This window comes from Mustela nigripes, chromosome 2 (genome assembly GCF_022355385.1).
Source record: "Mustela nigripes isolate SB6536 chromosome 2, MUSNIG.SB6536, whole genome shotgun sequence".
In the NCBI taxonomy this organism is placed as follows: Eukaryota; Metazoa; Chordata; class Mammalia; order Carnivora; family Mustelidae; genus Mustela; species Mustela nigripes.
In genome coordinates, this window is record NC_081558.1 from 212,751,537 (window position 1) to 212,769,868 (window position 18,332).

The window sequence follows — 18,332 nt, forward strand, 5'->3', positions numbered from 1 at the left end:
GGTTTCTGGAAATACATGGTCCTGCTTCATGGCATCCCCACAGCTGTGCTAACATGAAGGAAATTTAAAAACAAAAACAGTCTGAGTTCCCATGGTGTGGATTCTCTATATTTCCACTGTGGCCTACACATGCATTATTTCCTGCTGATGCTACTTTTCCTGGCTTCAAACACTTATCTCTAGAAGCGCCATCCTAATATCACTACTGGAATGTCTTCACTTGAGACTTCATTTCCTGTCCCTTTGGAAAATTCCATCCGTTGAGTGGAGGGTGCATGTTTCGCTCTATTTGCCTCAAGGAGAGGAGTTACTAGGGACTAGAGGACAGAGTCTAAAAGATTCGGTTCTTTCAGGAAAACGCTTTAGATGCTGCTCAGCGGAAGAACATGACTCCAGCTACAACGAAAAGGTCTAGGTGAGCACTGCAGGTTCCCTCCTCTGCTCATCTGTTCAGACCACTTTAATTGAGTGCCTGCTGTATACCAGGCACCATAAATCCTCTATTCTCCAGCAAGACAGGTTAGCCTTCCCATTCAGCTTTCATTGTTTAAAAAAAAAAAAAAAAAAGGCCACATGGGTGCCCCCAGATCCAATTTTCAGAAGCTGCTCCTTCAGAACATCGTACTCTGTTTTAGCTTCGGAGGAAGATACAATGGAATTGTGTCCTTGATCATGTCAAGTAGTTTTTGTAAAAACTCTAAGGGAACTCCAGTCCCAGAGAAGGGAGAGTGTCACCCCACAGGCCTCCGACATGCTAGTCTCAAGCAGGTAATCAAGGCCCCGGGGCCCCGGGTGTGCTGTTCTTGCTTCTCAGCTATGTCCCCTTGTTTATTCTCTTGGGAATTTTAAAAGCCCAGTGAGGAGCAGAATCTCAGGTGGGACCTGAGTACACAAAAGAGAAGGGGCTTGTTCAGACCCCAGAGCCAGGAGGGGTCAGAACTAAGACTTGAAGCTGGACAGCCTCACCTGTCCACGCTTTTAGCTCCTGCACAGAACCCCTCCACCAACGAAAAGGAAGATGCTGTCCTTCCAAGGTAAAATAGGGCTTAATTTCAGAAAGGTATCGAGACTTCCCTGCCCATGTGTTACTCTGGCTTAAGGCATGCATTGTCCCACATGCACAATTGCTTTTTTTTTTTTTTTTTGAAGATGTTATTTGACAAGAGAGTTGCACAAACAGAGGGAGCATCAGAGAGAAAGAGGGAGAAGCAGACTCCCCACTGAACAGGGAGCCCGAAGGGGGGCTCCATCCCAGGACCCTGAGATGATGACCCAAGCTGAATGCACATGCTTCACCGATTAAGCCCCCCAGGCGTCCCCACCATTTCTAATGGTGTTGTAGCCTCCATTCATTACCCGGTACAACAGATGTGGGACACACCAGGACATGTCTAAAAAACCTAAGCAAGGGGTAGAGACAATTCCTGGAGTAGAAAAAAAAATTTTTTTTCCCCTGAGGCATCTATTTAGACACCAATTTATTTAAGAAAAAAAAAAAAAAAAACCACACACACACACGCAAAAAAACTTAACATGATTCAGAAAACAAGTGTCTATTTAAAAGTCTCCCAATAAAAAGATGTTCAGTTCGTGGCCCAGGTGTGATGAGGAAAGCCCCAGGCTGTGGAAATCCACCTCCTGGCTTACAGCCCTGCAACTGCACAGACGCTGGGCATTCTGAGGTTTGCAAGTCAGTAGGGAGAAGCTTCCCAGGAACAGTCTGGTTGGTATTCCATTGGCAGCAAGCCCTGCCTGGGAGAGAGGGTCATGTGGTCTGTACTCCACCGTGATAAGGATTTGGGCCTTCAGTGCAGTGTTTTTGAAATGCACATAGCAAAGCACATCCCTTTTAATATTGTATTCTTAGTACTTGCATATGTTTTCCAGCAGTTTCTGAGAAAGTTCTGAGACAATTCATTAGATGCTTGCTAAATGGGCAATTAATTTGGTGAATGCAAGATGTATCTTATTTCGGGGGGGGGGGGTGAATTTCTTTTTTGCAAATAAGCATCACTCAGGTTATTTCTCTCAATGACTCTTTCTTTTGGGGGCATACGGAAATTATTATGCAAAGCAAAATTATAATGAGAGATCACCCCACATCTGTCAGGATGGCTAGCACAAAAAACAAAAAATCATAAATGTTGGCTAGGATGTAGAGAAACTGGAGCCCTTGCACGCTGTTGGTGTGGCTGCACAATGGCATGGCTGCAATGGGACAGAGACTGGAGGCTCCTTGAAAGTCTTTAGAAAAGACAACCATATGACCCAGCGGTCTCATTTACACGTATTTATCTGAAAGAATGGGAATCCAAATCTCAAAGAGATACTTGCACTCCTACGTTCATTACAGCACTATTCACAATGGTCAAGGTGCAGAAACAACTTAACTGTCCACCGTGGGTGAATGGACAAAGAAAATGTGGTGTATACCACAGTGGAATGCAAGTCTTCTCTAAAAGACGGAAATCCTGCAATTTCTGAGGGTGCACGAAGCTTAAGGACAGACATTATGCTGAGTGACATAAGCCAGTCACAAAGGACAAATACTTCAGACAAATACTCACTTCACAGGAGGTGTCTAATATGGTTAAATCCAGGGGATTAATTGATGTGGTTTCCATTATTCCACAGAAGCAGAGGTTTCTCTCATGGCTTCTCCTGAAGAGAACTGAGGTTTCTCTCATGGCTTCTCCTGAAGAGAACTGGGTGATATCGCAAGCAATAGCCTTCCCAAGATCTGATCACAGATCCAGAGCATTCCACACAGCAGCAGGGGGGCTGGTGACAAAACAGAGTGCTCCAAGCACACAGATCTCTGCTGCTTTGGTTACAGAAATCAAGAGACTACACATGCTCAGCTAGTCCTCCAAACTTGCCATTTCTTGACACGCCGCAAAGAATTGGCCACCCCAGGAGATCAGGGAAGGGATATCAAGAATAATGAAAATAACAAAGAGAGAGATCTTGAGAGAGAGAAGGCTATAGATGCCAGTTTCCACAATCTTCTATTTCTGTGTTTTAAACTCATATTGACCTCCGAGAATGCCTAAGGCACTGCAGACAAATATTTATAGACCATACTTGATTTGAACCTAGGCTGTTGGGGTCCTGAGTCCAAGTACTTTGCCACACACTCTAGGACCTCACATAGCAAGGCCCTATGTGATCTGTAAGTCATGTCTCCTGGATGGGAGACATAACTGAACAGACCCTCAGAAAACTCTGTTTCGTTACTGTTGAGTATTTTCAGAAGGATATCCTGGGAGTGGCCCCGAAGGCAGTTATGGGGAGATTCACAGATGTGAGCTGTACAGGAGCGGCCACATGCAAACAAAGACAAGGTCTCCAGGGAGAAGCCAAAGATGGTGTGTTGATGTGGACGTATGTATGAATTTTGATTAGTCTAGTTTTTAAAAAAATGTTGATCATCTCAATTTCCAGCTGAATATCAAGTGCTGCCCCCCACAAGACTTCCTTGAGGTCTCTGCAGAGACGATGGGCTTACACCAGTGAGCGTGGCAGGAAATCCAATGAGAGGTCCCCATGCTAAGAGGCACAGCAGGAAGGAATCTGATCCAGAATGTGGCCCCAAGAACTGAGGAACAACCAGCACCGAAGCTGGCCCATCGGGAAAAGAGTGGGTCTAAGGTTTTAAGGTCAAGTGGAATGCAGCCAGAGACAAAAGCTTCATTTAGCTGTTGCTATACATAATGCCTTATTTTTTAAAAGGGTAATGCACCTGTGAAAATGTACTGGGAAATTAAAGTCGGGTCTTTGTTTTTGAAAAACAAAATAAATGTGGCATCTGACATTGGTTTTCTCCCATCAGAGACTACTTACAGCAGGGGAGATTCCATCATGGAAAGAGCCCACAGTGAATGGCACAGATGTGGGCATTAGCTTGACCAGGATGGAGCCTCAGCCCTGCACTGTCATCTGTGCTGTGTGAATGGACCTCATTTATCCAAGAATGTCACCAAACACAGCCCCAGGCGACAACCCTGAGCTCACTAGCCCCATTAAATCTGTGATTCTCCCTTACTTCACAACACTTAGCCTCCACTCACGGTTAACTGGGGTCTTAGTAAAAGTCCAAGGCAAGTCAAAATCAAATCTGGAACATCAGTATACTTCTAGAAGTGGATAGAGACAAACCCACAATCTACCTATTTTATCGATTCTATAAAATAGAATCTATCTATTTTCTTCAAGAACCATCCTTCTTATCCCTGAATTCCTTTTGCCTTTAGGAGACGACTGTCACTGCCTTGCTCTCCACCACGGGCTTTACTTCCAGATTGATCTTCCCCAAATACAAATCCTTGCTGGCTATGTGCAGCCTAAGCCCTTTGCTGGGCCATAGCTCCTTTGGATAAACCCACACTCCCTAGATTCTCCCCAGCCATGGGTCTTCTCGATTCATTCACTCCTCTAACCAGTATTTATGGTGCAAGTCTGCAGGCCTTGCGCCAGGTGCTAGGGATACCCCGGCATCGCTGTTCTCCTGGTGTCTGCATTTGAGTGAAGGAAGCCCCTCTCCCTGAGTCGACCTACGTTTGCCCTTGAAGACCACATTCTCCATCCCCCCAGCTGTTATGTGGATAAGCAAGCTGACGTTACTCTCAGGCAGTCTTCAGTTCATCACCTTTTACTAGAATGTCACCATCTTCCCGAATGTTCTTTTTAGTTTATTGGGTGATGAAGCTCCTTAAGAGAAATATGAAGGTTTTCTCTGGCGGCTCTGCCCTAAAACTGACCCAAAGAGGAGTTCCGAGAGAGGGCCCTCCGTGGGAGGCTGGCCCCGGGCACGCATTCCCTGCCTGTCTCAAACCAAAAACCACCTTCTCAGGTGGTTTTCTTCCTAAGAACCCTAAAAGCACATACTTAGACCTAATCGACCGAACAAACTCCTAATCGAGTTTCATAGCGTGAATTGAGGTAAGTCACCACAAAAGGTATTTTCAGGACCCCAGACAAGGAGGGGATTGTCTGGAGAGTGCCGGGGTAATTTGTGGGTCTGTTTTATTTCTGAATCAGAAGCAGTGGAAAAGCTGCTTCAGACCCCATGGCCTGAGCAGCGGGTGGGGCTCAGCAGTGATTCATGGAGGGCTCCCTGCTCAGACTGAAACTGTAGATGTTTGTCTTCGCAGCTGTGTGTTATTTTTACCCTTACTAAATACGCTCTCTTACACCTGGAATCCCAGGCTCTTCCCTCCAGTCCAGTCCCCTTCCCCTTCTCCAGAGCAGCTGAAGACTCGGTTAATTAAAAGTCACCACCAACACACCAACAGTTAGTTCTTTGTCCCTGAAAGGGGTCTGAAGTTTCCCTGAGTTTCATTATTGAAGTTTTTAATTTCTTTTTACAGCTGAAAATGGGTATCGGTGAGATCTTCAAATATGGGGAGAATTGCATCCTTTTGGGATTCATCATTTGGAAATAAAATATTCTATAGAGTAATATCTCTAGTTGCATGCTCAGGATGATATGTGGCATATTTTCTACCTTGGGAGTTGTCTTTTTTTTTTTTTTTTTTTTTTTCACTTAAAACACTTTCATTTCTCAGAGAGGAAAGATTTAACCCCAATAGCCACCAAGGTGCTTCAGTTTTTTATTTTCATAACAGGCTATGTAAATTCTGGTTGACCAAAATGATTTCATGTTCAAGACAGAAAATGCCGGGGCGCCTGGGTGGCTCAGTGGGTTGAGCCGCTGCCTTCGGCTCAGGTCATGGTCTCAGGGTCCTGGGATCGAGTCCGGCGTTGGGCTCTCTGCTCAGCAGGGAGCCTGCTTCCCTTCCTCTCTCTCTGCCTGCCTCTCCATCTACTTGTGATTTCTCTCTGTCAAATAAATAAATAAAATCTTAAAAAAAAAAAAGACAGAAAATGCCAGAGAAGGCCCCATGTCCCTCTGCCAATACCCACAGTGAGCCCATGGGATTCTCATGTGTCATAATGGGGAGCCAGACTCTCAGGCTCTCTTGCTTTACAAAATGGCGCCCATCCACTTGACATCCCAAGAGATGGCAAAGACAGCGATGAGTGGCTGCAGAGGAGAGGAGTTGAGGAGAGGTCTGCCCCAGATAGAGAAGCAGGGGCAAAGTCTTTGTCTCCCTCCTGACTCTTCCCTGAGTGAGGCTCTCAGTCTGTCTCATTTTTGCAGCCCAATGAACTGACATCGGTAAAGACTCAAGGTCTGTTATGAGTAGGACAAGCTATTACTAACTGACCTCACTATCACCGTTCGGAAAATTCACTAGCTTGCACGTCTCCAGCACTGTGCCACCCACACCTTGGAAGATGGCCAAGCTTAATTAGGAAGCAACTTGTATGCCAGTCTGATTCAGAGAACGCTGAGGCAGAAAGGAGCAAATGCGATTGTCGCTGTGGATTTCACTGTCCTGACATGATACATGAAAGCCTTATAGAAATTGTAGGAAAATACACATTAAGTCAAATCTCCAGAGTCAAAGTAGAAAGGCATGGAGAGAGAAGAGTCCAAGAAAACCATGTTCAAGTATCAAATATTGGGTGTTGCACAGGAAATGAGGGAAGGTAGCATCAAAGGATCTTCAGCCGATAGTCCATTCTGTAGGGAGCTGCTGGGCACAGCTCAACACAGACGACACCCAGGGCCCGGAACCATCCCCATCCTAACCTTGAGAACGTTTTTATTCTTAATGTCACCCCAGTGCGTATTTCCTGAGAGCCACTGATGGGCTTGGAAGGCAAGTCTCTTCATCGTGCTGACAGTTTTTAACAAGCAGTTTTATTTGGAGACATCTGACCAAGGTAACCTGAAGGCGAGGGCAGGTACACTGACCGGCTGTAATAGATTCAAATGAGAGGCAAGTAAATGGTCTCTAAATGTGTCAAATGGTCAGGGTTCAGATGTCATGCCTCTGAGACAAGCGAAAGCAGGGTGAGCTCGTCTGTCCCATGGAGGAAGCTGTGCTCTGTGGCTGAAGGAAGCGGCCTGAGGCAGGGGAGAGGAGCCGGGCCTGGTGTCCCAGGTCTGTGGCAGGTGGACATGAGCAAGTTATGAAAACGTTTGGAAACTCAATGGTTTTCATTGGGGAAAAAAGGGTAGAATCATAATGCCATTTCATAGATTTAGTGAAGAAATTGGAAGATGTACTGTGTATTAAAATCTATGAATAAATCACGGTGCGATGTGGAGATATTGATGAATGCTGCTGTCTTGGACACTTTCCTTCCTGCCCAGGAGGACTGGGCCACACCCTGATGCCTGCCACGGCTGGGCCTTGAACATCCCTTGGTTCTGGACTTGTCACTCGATCCCACAGGAGCTTCCTGACCTTTGATGGACCATGAGCTTCTCTCTCTCTTTTTTTGTTTAAAGATTTTATTTATTTGTTGGACAGACAGAGATCACAAGTAGGCAGAGGGGCAGGCCGAGGGGGAGGGGAAGCAGGCTCCCCGCTAAGCAGGGAGCCCAATGTGGCGCTCGATCCCAGGACCCTGAGACCATAACCTGAGCCGAAGGCAGAGGCTTTAACCCACTGAGCCACCCAGGCGCCCCCATGAGCTTCTCGTTAAGTGTCTTCATAGCAGCTAACACAATGCATGATGCAAACACTAGTTAAATGTTAATGTAAGGCAGGTTTTCTCAGTTTTGATACTACTGACATGCGGGGCCAGACCATTCTTTTAGAGGTGGAAGAAGGGGGATCCTCTCTGGTATACTGTAGGATGCTGAGCAGCGTCTCTGGCCTGCAGCCGTGAGTTCCCAGGAACACCCTCCGGTCGTGGCAATCAGTAATGTCTGCAGACACTGCCAAATGTCTCCTGAGGCGCAATCACTGTGGTCGGCAACTACCAGTTTCATGAATTAAGATCCACTGGACTCGGGCAAGGAGGCAAGAGCCCCTCCCTTTTGGCCTGGTGTTTACGCGCGCTCGGTGCGTGGCCCCAACATGTAGACTGCTACTTAGAGGGGCCCAGGCTCTAACTCAGGAGGATTCACAGTGTGGTTGTCCACACCTCATTTGGGGTATGTCCCCAAACCCTGGGTTCATCCCCACTTCCCTCTTTCTCACTGCGTAGTCCGAGCCATCAGCAAAGCACATCAGTTCTACCTTCAAAATACATCCAGAATGCCATCACCTCTCCCCCACGTGCCGACCCTACCACACTCACCCAGGCCCCAGCATCCCTTACCCTAATTCCTGCAGAGGCCTCCTCACAGCTTTAAGCTTCAACACAGGATTCAGGGAGACCCTGCTAAATCCAAATAACATCAAACCCCAGCCTCGCCTGCAGCCCCCCGACTCACTCAGAGTGAAGCCCACCGTCACTTGACCTCAGTGCCTGTTTGTGCCTTTGGTCACTAAATGTCAGTCACAGTTGTCCCCTAATGCTTCAGGCTGACCTCAGGGCCTTTGCATTTAATACTACTTTTTTCCTGGAATAGTCTGCTTTTTAACCAGGGGGCATTCTCCCTTACTACCTTTGGCACTTTCCTCAAATGTCGTTTTCTTAGAGGTAATGCTCTCAGGCCATCCTACCGACAGCAGCGACCCCCTTTCTTGCTTTATTTTTCTCCTTCACATTTACCATGATCTAATCGGCTCCATGTTTTAATTAATTATCTGAATCGGCGGCCATCTTCCCCACCAGAAAGTGAATAGAGCAGGGCAAACTTTTTGTGAGTTTTATGACTCTATGTCAAGTACATACAACAGGGACTGTACACAGTAGGCACTCAATAAATACTTGTTGGATGGATGAATGGCTACATGCGTAACCAATAGGTCTGAGGCCAAGATGGACCAATCAGGTGACTTCCTTTCCTGTCATCGTTACTAAACCCCAGGTGGCACGCTTATTAAATACTATGTTAAAAGCCCTGGCTACCTGGTGCTAGGCTGGAATTACCCATCCAGCGAAACTTCTTCCCAAACCACACAGAGGGGCGAGACCCAGTCTTCCCCTGCACAGGGTCAGCCAGGCAAAACCCCGCTACGGTGTGAGGTGGGGGAGGCGCTCCTCGGCCAGGGAGCAGACCGTCCTCCGTGCACTGTTTTCTCCCAGACCCTTCACTCTCCGGGCCACTCAGTTTTCATCTCTCTGGATCCTGTAACAGAGCAGTGGTTCTCAGTCCCGTGAGCATGGGAATCCCCAGAGGGCTCATTAAAACACAGAGTGCTGGGCTCCCTCCCAGAGTCTTGTCTGATTCAGCAGGTGCGGGTTAGCCCCAAGGATCCGCCCGTCTAACAGCTCCCAGCTGGTGCTTAAGCTGTGGATCCTGGGGCTTGACTTGGAGAGTCCCCAAGCCGGGGAACCCGCCCCTAACTGCCTCAGGTGAGAAGTTAATGACCCCAGGTGGTCTGGGAACGGGACTGGGGCAAGATCCACAGCATGGCACGCAGATTCTCTATGTTCCAGCTGTGATGAAATTCCAGGTGGGCCTGCATGGGATTTTCATTGCCTGTGGAAGGATGCAGGAGATACCCCATGCATCATGCCTGAGATCCAGCTGACTCTGAGTCAGAGACACTCAGATCCCCTAAAACAGCTGTTCTGCATACAGTGCTACTTACCTGCTCATGAAAGGCAATTTTGTTGTGGACACGTGTGCGTATGTGTGTGTGCATGTGTGTGTGTGTGTGTGTGTGTGTGTGTGTGTGTGTGTGTGAGAGAGAGAGATTTCTTAGCCTGTCTTTCCTGTCTACAGTGGCTTCAGCTTAGCAATGTCACAGCAAATGAAGGCCATCAGCAGGGGACTCACTCAGAGGCCAGGTGAGCAGCGAGCCCCCTCCACCCACCCGCAGGGCCCTCTGACTGTGCACGGACACTTCTCTGCTGTGTGAACACGTGGGGGCTTCTAGCACGTAAGGCTGGAGTGAAGGAAGGGGGAAGGTGGGGTGTTCTTGGACTACTGAGGCTGGGAAATGATGTCCTGTGTCTACACAGCATCCAATGAGATTAGTGTCTGTAAGAACCCTGTGCTCTGGTACAGCAGCAGCCAAGCCAAACCCGCAATTACTTCCCTGTTGGCTCACAAAGCAGTGGTTCCTTTCTCTCTTGTTTTCCTTTTATTATTTTTTATAGAGCGCTATTATAACGGCAACAGATCGCATTTCACCACTTGTATTTCATTTCAGGAGCTTGTGAGCACATAAGGGCTGAGGTTTTGCAGAATTCCATCGTTCGGGGAGGAATGAAGTTCCTCCCTCCTCCCAAAGCACTTGGTCTTTTCCTCCTATGGGTAATCGATGGATAGGGACAGACAGGACCATTCCCAAGGGTGGTACTCTATGCAGAAGGAGCTGGGTCAGGTTCAAGACTTGGGTCTTGACAAGACCCAAGCTACAGAGTGCTCCTGTCCTGGGGGATCTTTGCAGTGAGGAAGAGCAACGAGGGGCTGCAAAGGGAACAGCTTACGTATTGCAGCCAAAGCCCAGTTTTTTACTTGGGTGAATTCTCCTTGAACTTGACTCTAAGAGGTGTATGTGCCGCATAAAAGTCCACCACATGGAAGCTCTCAGCAAGGACAGTTAGAAGAGAATGCTGAGCTGGGGGCCAGGAGGTAGCCCTCTCTTCTTGCTTCTGTCTCTAACTCCCTGGTACACCTGGCCCGAGGCTTCCAGGTCAGGAGAGCTGGTGGGAAGGTGGCAGCTGTCTCTGCAAAATGCTGGGAGATGGAGTGTTACACCCTTGTCCCTGGGGCTCATGCCTTCCCCCACAGTGTCTCTGCCATGAAGCCTGCAGGATAGGACCTCTGTCTCCATGACTCTGCCTCTGCCCCTGACAATTCAGGTAGGGCTGGTTCAGTCAGGTGCCCAGTCAAGGTCTCCAGAATGAAAGCAGAGTGAATGCAAGTCCAGGGCCTCTTGTCTGGAGCTGGAACTGATGTGTGTAAGTATCACGCAGTGAGTCAGCAAACCCTGCAGGTCTGAGCCACAGCCATCTTCTATCTGCTAGTCGGGCCTCTAGAGGGAACAAGCCTTAGCTACACTGATGGATTTTGAGTATTCCCTTCCCCCATACCCTTCAGGCAGCCTTCCATGCCCTGAAGAGCAGACTCAGCCTGGCCACCCACCTCTTGGTATTCTCCTAGATCCCAGTGAACCACAGATCAGATGTACCACCCCCTCTACAACTTCACATCCAGCCAGGCTGAGTCCCTTAGTGACAAGGAAATGATCAACCCAGGGGAAACTTGGTTTGGAGGTCCGAAAGGAATGGCTCTACCAACCACTGACCTGCACAATGTCTGGGAGCACCAGGTATGGCCAAGTTTCCTGTGTCCACCTGGCCAGGGCATCACACCCAGTGACTAATCCAACACTAACCAAGGCATTGCTGTGAGGATATTGCACAGAGGCTGTTAATGTCTATCACCCACTGACATTAAATAAATGCAATCATCCTTAGTAAGGTGGGTGGGCCTCATCCAATCCGTTGAAGGTCTAAAGAGCAAACACTGAGTTCTGCCTAAGGAAGAGAAAGACTGTAGCCTCAATTTCTGCCTCAGTTTTCAGCCTACCAGCCTGTCTTGCAGATCTCAGATGTGACAGTCCATAAAACTGAAAGAGCCAATTCCTTAAAACAAGCGTCTAGACTATCCATTGTTTCCCTGGAACTCAATGCACCAGGTCAGGCCCACACAACTCCAGCAGACACATGGAGCTCTGGCAAGGCTGGGCAGTATATTTGTCTCTACTATTGAGAGGATCCATGGATGTCACCTCCTGTATCGTGGGGACGGGTAACGATGACACTGGTGACCAGCTGATCTCTGGATCAGAGCTAAACTCTACAAAGCCTCGGGGTTCCTGGAGCCCCTCCCTGCCCATTTCACACCAGATCTGCCATTTTCCTTCAAGGAAACATATGGCTCTTGATCAAAGGTAGATGGAATCAGCCATGCTCTCTTCATGGACGGCACCTGCCAAACATACCACTTCGGATAGGGGAGGAAGACCAGGATTACAAGGCTGACTTCCCTCAGTGTCCACCACCAGAACAATCATGGTTTTCTTCAAAATCTGGGACTCTCTTTAAAACTCCTGTGATGGGAACATTTGGAACAATCCTAGGATTTGGGGAGGGCCTAAGAGAGAAAGGCAGCAAAGTTTCCATTGTCGCCTCACAAGAAAACTCATCGGTTCCTCCAAAACTGATCACATTTCCCAGGAGAGAGACCCACCTCTGCACCTGAGAGGAACCACCAATGGGCCTGTCCCCATCAGCCAGGCTGGCGAATGTGGGAGAAGCTTCCTGGGAGCCCCATCCTTCTTGGGGACCCAGCCCGTGGGCCAGGCTCAATGTTCCCATCCCGAGGGGAAGCACAAGCCCACCTCAAAGGAAATGGTGTCCACGTCTCCTGCAAGACAGGAGTCTTCTCCTATTTACATGTCCTGTTAGATTCAGGAAGAGCCACATGGAAACAGGAGAAGGTTTTGTTTCCTCATCTCCTTGCTCTGTCTGCCTCTGAGGCTGGTAAGTGCAGGTTAGCAGTTCCTAGAGCTGGCGGGAGGCCGGCCTCTGGAAACAAGGGCCGGGGTCCAGCTCACTCTGCTCATGACCCAGTGGAAATCACCTCAGCGCCCTTTGTCCAAAGTGTTCTCTCCTGCTCTCTCCCACACGCAAGGTCCCCCTAACACACACACACACACACACACACACACACACACACACACACACTGATGTATTCCCTGTAACTAGCTCACAGCACGATGACCAGTTAACAAGCCGTGGAAACGTTCTATGGGATGCACAGATTTACCTGTGAAATATGGACACGAAACCATCAACTGGCCAGGACTCGGCTACTCTGGACCCTTGGAAAGCTTTTATACCGAGGTCCTTCCACCTTCTCAGGACTCTGGGAAGTACTGCCTTGCTGGCCTGCCTCGGCTTGAATCCCATTTAAAAGGACGGGCCTCATAGCAAGATTCAACACCAGAGGTACCGCTGCCGTTTTCCAGAGCGGCCAGATGCACCGAGGGCACAGGTTTCACTTCTTGGGGCCGGGGAAGGCCCTGACATCTGCTGCCTCCCTGTTTGGCACGTCAGCCTCACCTCAACATCCCCACTAAGGGACCGTGACTTGTCACCTTCGTCAACTGCAAGTTGACGCAATGGTTTTCGGAGCTTATAAAACATGACAGTTACAGAAAGCACATTTAGAGTTAGATATGTATGTAGCAAAAGGAGCCTATTAGAGTTGAAACAGAGTGGAAAATACACTGGGGGGTGGAGTCAAATACCCCTGGTTGGAACCCAGTGGCTTTAAGCTGTGATCTCCAGTTAGCCAGAAAATTCCTGAGCCTCAGTTTCCTCTTCCATTGAATGGAGAGGAGCATTCTTCCCAGGGCTGCTTGCAAGACTGACAGTTCACTAGATATAAAAGGGCTTTGTGCCTAATTCAGCATTAGCAAATGGGAGTGCTTCTTATGACTCCCACATCAGACTGTGCAACATCTAAAAAACATTATCCTGAGGCGCCCGGGTGGCTCAGTCGATTATGCATCCGACTCTTGATTTTGGCTCAGGTCATGATCTAGGGTCCTGGGATTGAGCTCCACCTTGGGCTCTGCCCTCAGCGGGAAGTTAACTTGAGATTCTCTCTTTCCCTTTTCCCCTCCCCACACCCTGCTCAGGATTCCTTTCTCTGTCTCTCTAAAATGAATAAATACATCTTAAAAAAAAAAATGTCTTTTTTTTTTTTTGTCCTGAGATTTTATATTCTTTCTAAATAATATATATCTGGAGTATTATATCATAATTGAAATAAACTTTACTTTTCAAACCTACAGCTGATGAAATGCTTTCGAGTGTCAAGGACTATTCCACATTTGATACACTCCGGGTGACAGCGGCGGTATCTTGACAAACGCAGGAAAGTTAATACTTACGCACGCCATCAGAGCAGGGTTTTAAGCATAAAAAAAGACGAGAAGAAACAGCGTGGTGTGTTAAATGAAGGGGACCGAGGAGGGAGGGGACGGTAGCCACATGAAGTCGAGCCATTAGCCAAGTCATATGGTTTGGACTTGGGCTGCACTGCCTGGCCATTAGCGGACACTCTCCCCCCATAAAAATACAAGACAGCATTATTTTCCAGGCAATAAAAACCTCAGAGATGAATTCTGCCATATGTGGTCACGCCCCCCCCCCCCCCCCCCCCACAGAGCCTTCGTGCCTGGGAAACAGAATTGAACACCGCATCTTCAAAGAGAGTTCTCCGTAAATATACTACCGGTTTTACAACCTCTACCCACAACGCAAACCACTGGAGAACACATTTTCTCAGCATCGCCCCATGTTAGCGTTCCATGGCCTCGCTTTCTGAGACTGTCTTTGGAGGAGCGTAGCTAATTTCCATTTGGCATTCTCAAGGGATTGGGAAAACTGAAGTCCGGGAGAACAGGAGCCAGGGGCCTCCTTACCTTGAGCCGTTCACCTGGTTAGGGTTACATTCCATCTTGATGGTGACCCTGGCTGGGGGTTGAGACAGCCAGTCCTGCTGAGGGACACGTGGGCTCATCTTGGATGTCTGTCCATAGTCGCCGGAGGAGGATGCGGTCATGTCCGTCTTAGCCAGGTGTGGCGTCCCGTAGGCACACTCAAACAAAGACTGGTCCTCGCTCACAACCGATAATGCTTCCTGAATGCCCAAAGAAACACACATTCAGGACACGCTGAAGGACAGTCATGGTTCAAAGAGATGCTGACTTTAGAGTCATTTCTAACCGGGGGCCACAGTTTAGGGAACTTTCATGGTATCCAGGTCTACGTCTGAGAAGAAAAAAAGTAGCTGGTTTTCTTCTCTCTAACTGTTGGAACCGGCCAGCCCAGAAAACTTTCCTGCGGGTCTCAGAGCATCCCCAGTTTGACTGCAGCAGCGTAGATAATACCCACTTTAATCTCAACTCAAGGAAGTTGGATTTCAAAGGTCTTAGAAGACATCCAATTGCATGTGTCATTATTTGACAAATGCAATCTATAATTCAAGCGGACAGTGTACAGAATGGTCATGAAGATTAAAAAAAGAAATGGGACGGGTAACACCTAAGCATCTGGCAAAATTGCCACATGCCCAGGCGATTTTAAAGAAGACGCACTTAGAAAAGAGTAAGGGGACGTGGAGCCCCGGAGGACAAACGTACAAAGATAAGAATTTTTCCACTTCGAAGTTATTAGCTGAAACAGAGTTTCAAGCAGTGCTTCCATGATGGCAAACATCTGGATAGTAAATGAACCAGCAAAAAAGAAAAAAAAAAAAGAAAAGAAAGCTGTGAATGATCCAGATGCCTCCAAATACCAGGATGTTTAAAATATCTGGATCCCTGACTAGCTCTTCTTCTCCTTTATTTTCTGTTCATATCTTTGGTCCTTCGCATGATGGGGTGAAAAAAAATCAGGGATTCCTCCTTGTTGGGTCATGAATTCTTCTGGGGCTTGAAGTCCCACAAGTGACTAGCTCATGGCTACACGTACATATTCTATGGCCAAATCAGCAAAGGCAAATCAGATTCGGAAATCTCAGTGACTTGAATGATCGTCCAGTGTAGCCGAAGGACTATAAGATGACCCAATTTTGGTCTCTATCACAGGAAAAAAAAAAAAAATCCGTCTGAAAGCTCAGTTTTATTTTAGCCCTCTAGCATCCTTAGTACAGCTACGAACTGGCAAGAAACAAGAGCTACTCAGGTCATACTTTAAAAAACTAAAATGGAAATTTTGATGCCGAGAGGACTATTTTGATGCCAAATGAGGAAATGTGAGATCCAGAAAGGTCCAGAACTCACCTTGAAGGGAGCTGTGAAACGAGGGACCCGTCGAACTGGTGTTTTATCATCCACCCCTCAGCCTATGAGATGTCCTTCTTACATTTCTTGGTTTGGGGCATCATTACATTAACACTCCCTCCTTCTTCAAGTTGATATTTTAAGAAATAAGGATGCTCCCCTTTAGTCACAGAGATTTACAAAGTGGCTTTTCTAAGATACAGACCTCCCTCCTTACCCAGAAGTAGCAGGATCCTTAGGAAACGCATGCCACTTCACAGACCACCTGTCTGAACCCAGTGTGTCCTCTGCTACTCGGTCCCCCACCCAGCCAAGGACTAACTTCACAAGTGCGTGAACTTCATTGTCAGATGCACGGCTCTAGGAATCCGCGAGTAGGAAGAACCACAAGGCACAAACCCGGCTCTGGCCCCCAGAGTGGGGGCCAGGTGCCTGTGGGTACGTAACACCCCACCACCCCCAACTTCTTAAAAATCCCTCGAATCACAGTGTGGAACACTTGAGACACTGGCTGTTGAAACAGTAACACAAAACATGCAGAAGGACAGGTTGTGCCAGCCAGCCAGCCAGAACCAGACACAAGGACCGAAAAAAAGAATTTTTTTTTAAAAAGGTAACTTTGAATACAGGGCAAAACCAACACAGCAACCACAGACAACAGCCATATGAGGCAGCAGCCCGAGGCTCAGTGTGTAGCAATGGGCACCGGAGGCTTCAGGGCAACGGGAAGACGTGGCTCTCCGCCTGGTCACAAGGGGAGGGAAGGAATCTGAGGCATCTCAACTTCCAGACATGGGTGTAGAAGGGAAATCAGTATCATTGCAGGGACTTACTGTAGGTGAGTGTCTTTAATAAAGACATAAACCAAAACTTCTTACAGAACGCTTGCCGAACGCAATCTCCCTTCCCATAGCGGCGAGGCACAGAAAGGTTTCGCACGCTCAGAACAGCAGACAAGGCTGACAGCCACCCCCCACGCACGCTCCCGCCTGGTCCCGCAGACTCCCAGCCCGGCTCCAAGGGGAATAACACACTACGTCATGCTAGCACCGGCTTGCCCGTGAAGAGAAATATGAATAAATGTGCGATTTATCTCAGAACTTGTCAGAAATAGGTGAGGTGTAACGGTTAGCGTCAGTTTTAAATTACAAGTGAAAAAGAAAAAGATTTTCCCAACAGGAAGAGTCTCAATGTCAGAATATTAGCAGACTTCCTAGGTAAAGCTGGGTCCTCTTGCAAACCTTTCCAATGACCAGATTAATGGAGCATGAGGCTGAAAAAGTGGACCGAAGTTGTAGAACTCAGACAAGGCTCCAGTGTGAGTTTGGACGGGGGGAGGAACCCATTCTCACATCTGGCAAAACATTATTTCAGCACATGGTTTTCTACAGAAAGAAATCAAAGTTAATTGAGATCGATTTGGGGGTGGGGAACGTGCAAAGCTAAAGATAAGGGAGATACACATCTTTTCTTCACAGCTTAAAATTCTCCTCAAAGTTCACATTGCATAAAAAAATGAGAAAGTTGATGTGATCCAGAATGTCCAAGGTTGCTTTTGTTCACTAGAGGAGAAAGAGATCACAAAGTGAGGGATTTTCAGGATAAACAAGAAGAGTGAAATAAAACCCACATTCTGGAAAGATGAAGCAATTATTTAAAAAAAAAAAAAAAAAAAAAGCACGTTCCAGAGTGATTATAACCAATCAAGAATGCTGAACACCTAGAATTAAGGTACAGGTCAGGAGAAGGGAACATTCAAAATCAGTCTCTCTCTCTCTCTCTCTCTCTCTCTCACACACACACACACACACACACACACACACACCCATGTGGCACATTTTAACAATTCGGGGAGCAAAAAGAGGCCTGAGGGTCATTTTCCAAGACCTGCTTCAACAGGATAATCACTAGAACTAACTGCTGCTCGTCAGCAGGACACAAGCAGCAAACGCCATAGATGGGCAGCATCTGTTTTTTCATCCATTAGACTCAGTCACATTATGAGGCAAGGGCTTCATCATCCCTTTGGTTCTATATGAATGACAAAGGCTATTGCATAGGATTCTCCCTCCTCCGCAGCTCTGGGACTTCAAAGAGGGAGAGGATCTCGCCCAGTAGGATTAAAACCAGAACGGAGCTCTGAACACAGGCTGGTAACCAGGAACACATGAATCCCTCAACTCCAGCTCGACAAGGGGACGGAAGCTGTCCCTGCTTCCCTGCCTGCCGCCTGCCTTCCCTCCTGGTCCGTGGCCACCTCACCTACCTACGCGCCTACCTGCCAGGGTGTTGGCAGATGCCTTAGTTAACATGTATAGATTATGATCTCAGAACCTTCGGCCAGGTGCACGACTGGGGAGCTGGCTTTGGATACTTTATAGCAAAGAACTCAAGAAAAAAAAAAAAAAGTCAAAACCTGGCAGAAACGTGGCATCATAATTTAATATGCTTGCCTCTATGTTACTATAAAAAGACCTGAACTTTAGATTGGTGTGTGCTAGTGTGTGTGTGTTGGGGGGTGGGGGGTGTTTTCTCTGTAGCTCCTGGAAA

General features: G+C 47.7%; 1 protein-coding gene across 3 annotated transcripts in view; it reads right to left on the bottom strand.

Annotated features, from left to right (window-relative positions):
- Positions 1-18,332, bottom strand: part of ERG (ETS transcription factor ERG) — a 172,526-nt gene that overhangs the window by 40,847 nt on the left and 113,347 nt on the right. For all 3 annotated transcript variants that reach the window (XM_059392353.1, XM_059392355.1, XM_059392354.1), the window contains one exon: positions 14,421-14,638. In XM_059392353.1, the coding sequence (XP_059248336.1) occupies positions 14,421-14,638 (218 nt within the window). The remainder of the gene's footprint in view (positions 1-14,420; positions 14,639-18,332) is intronic.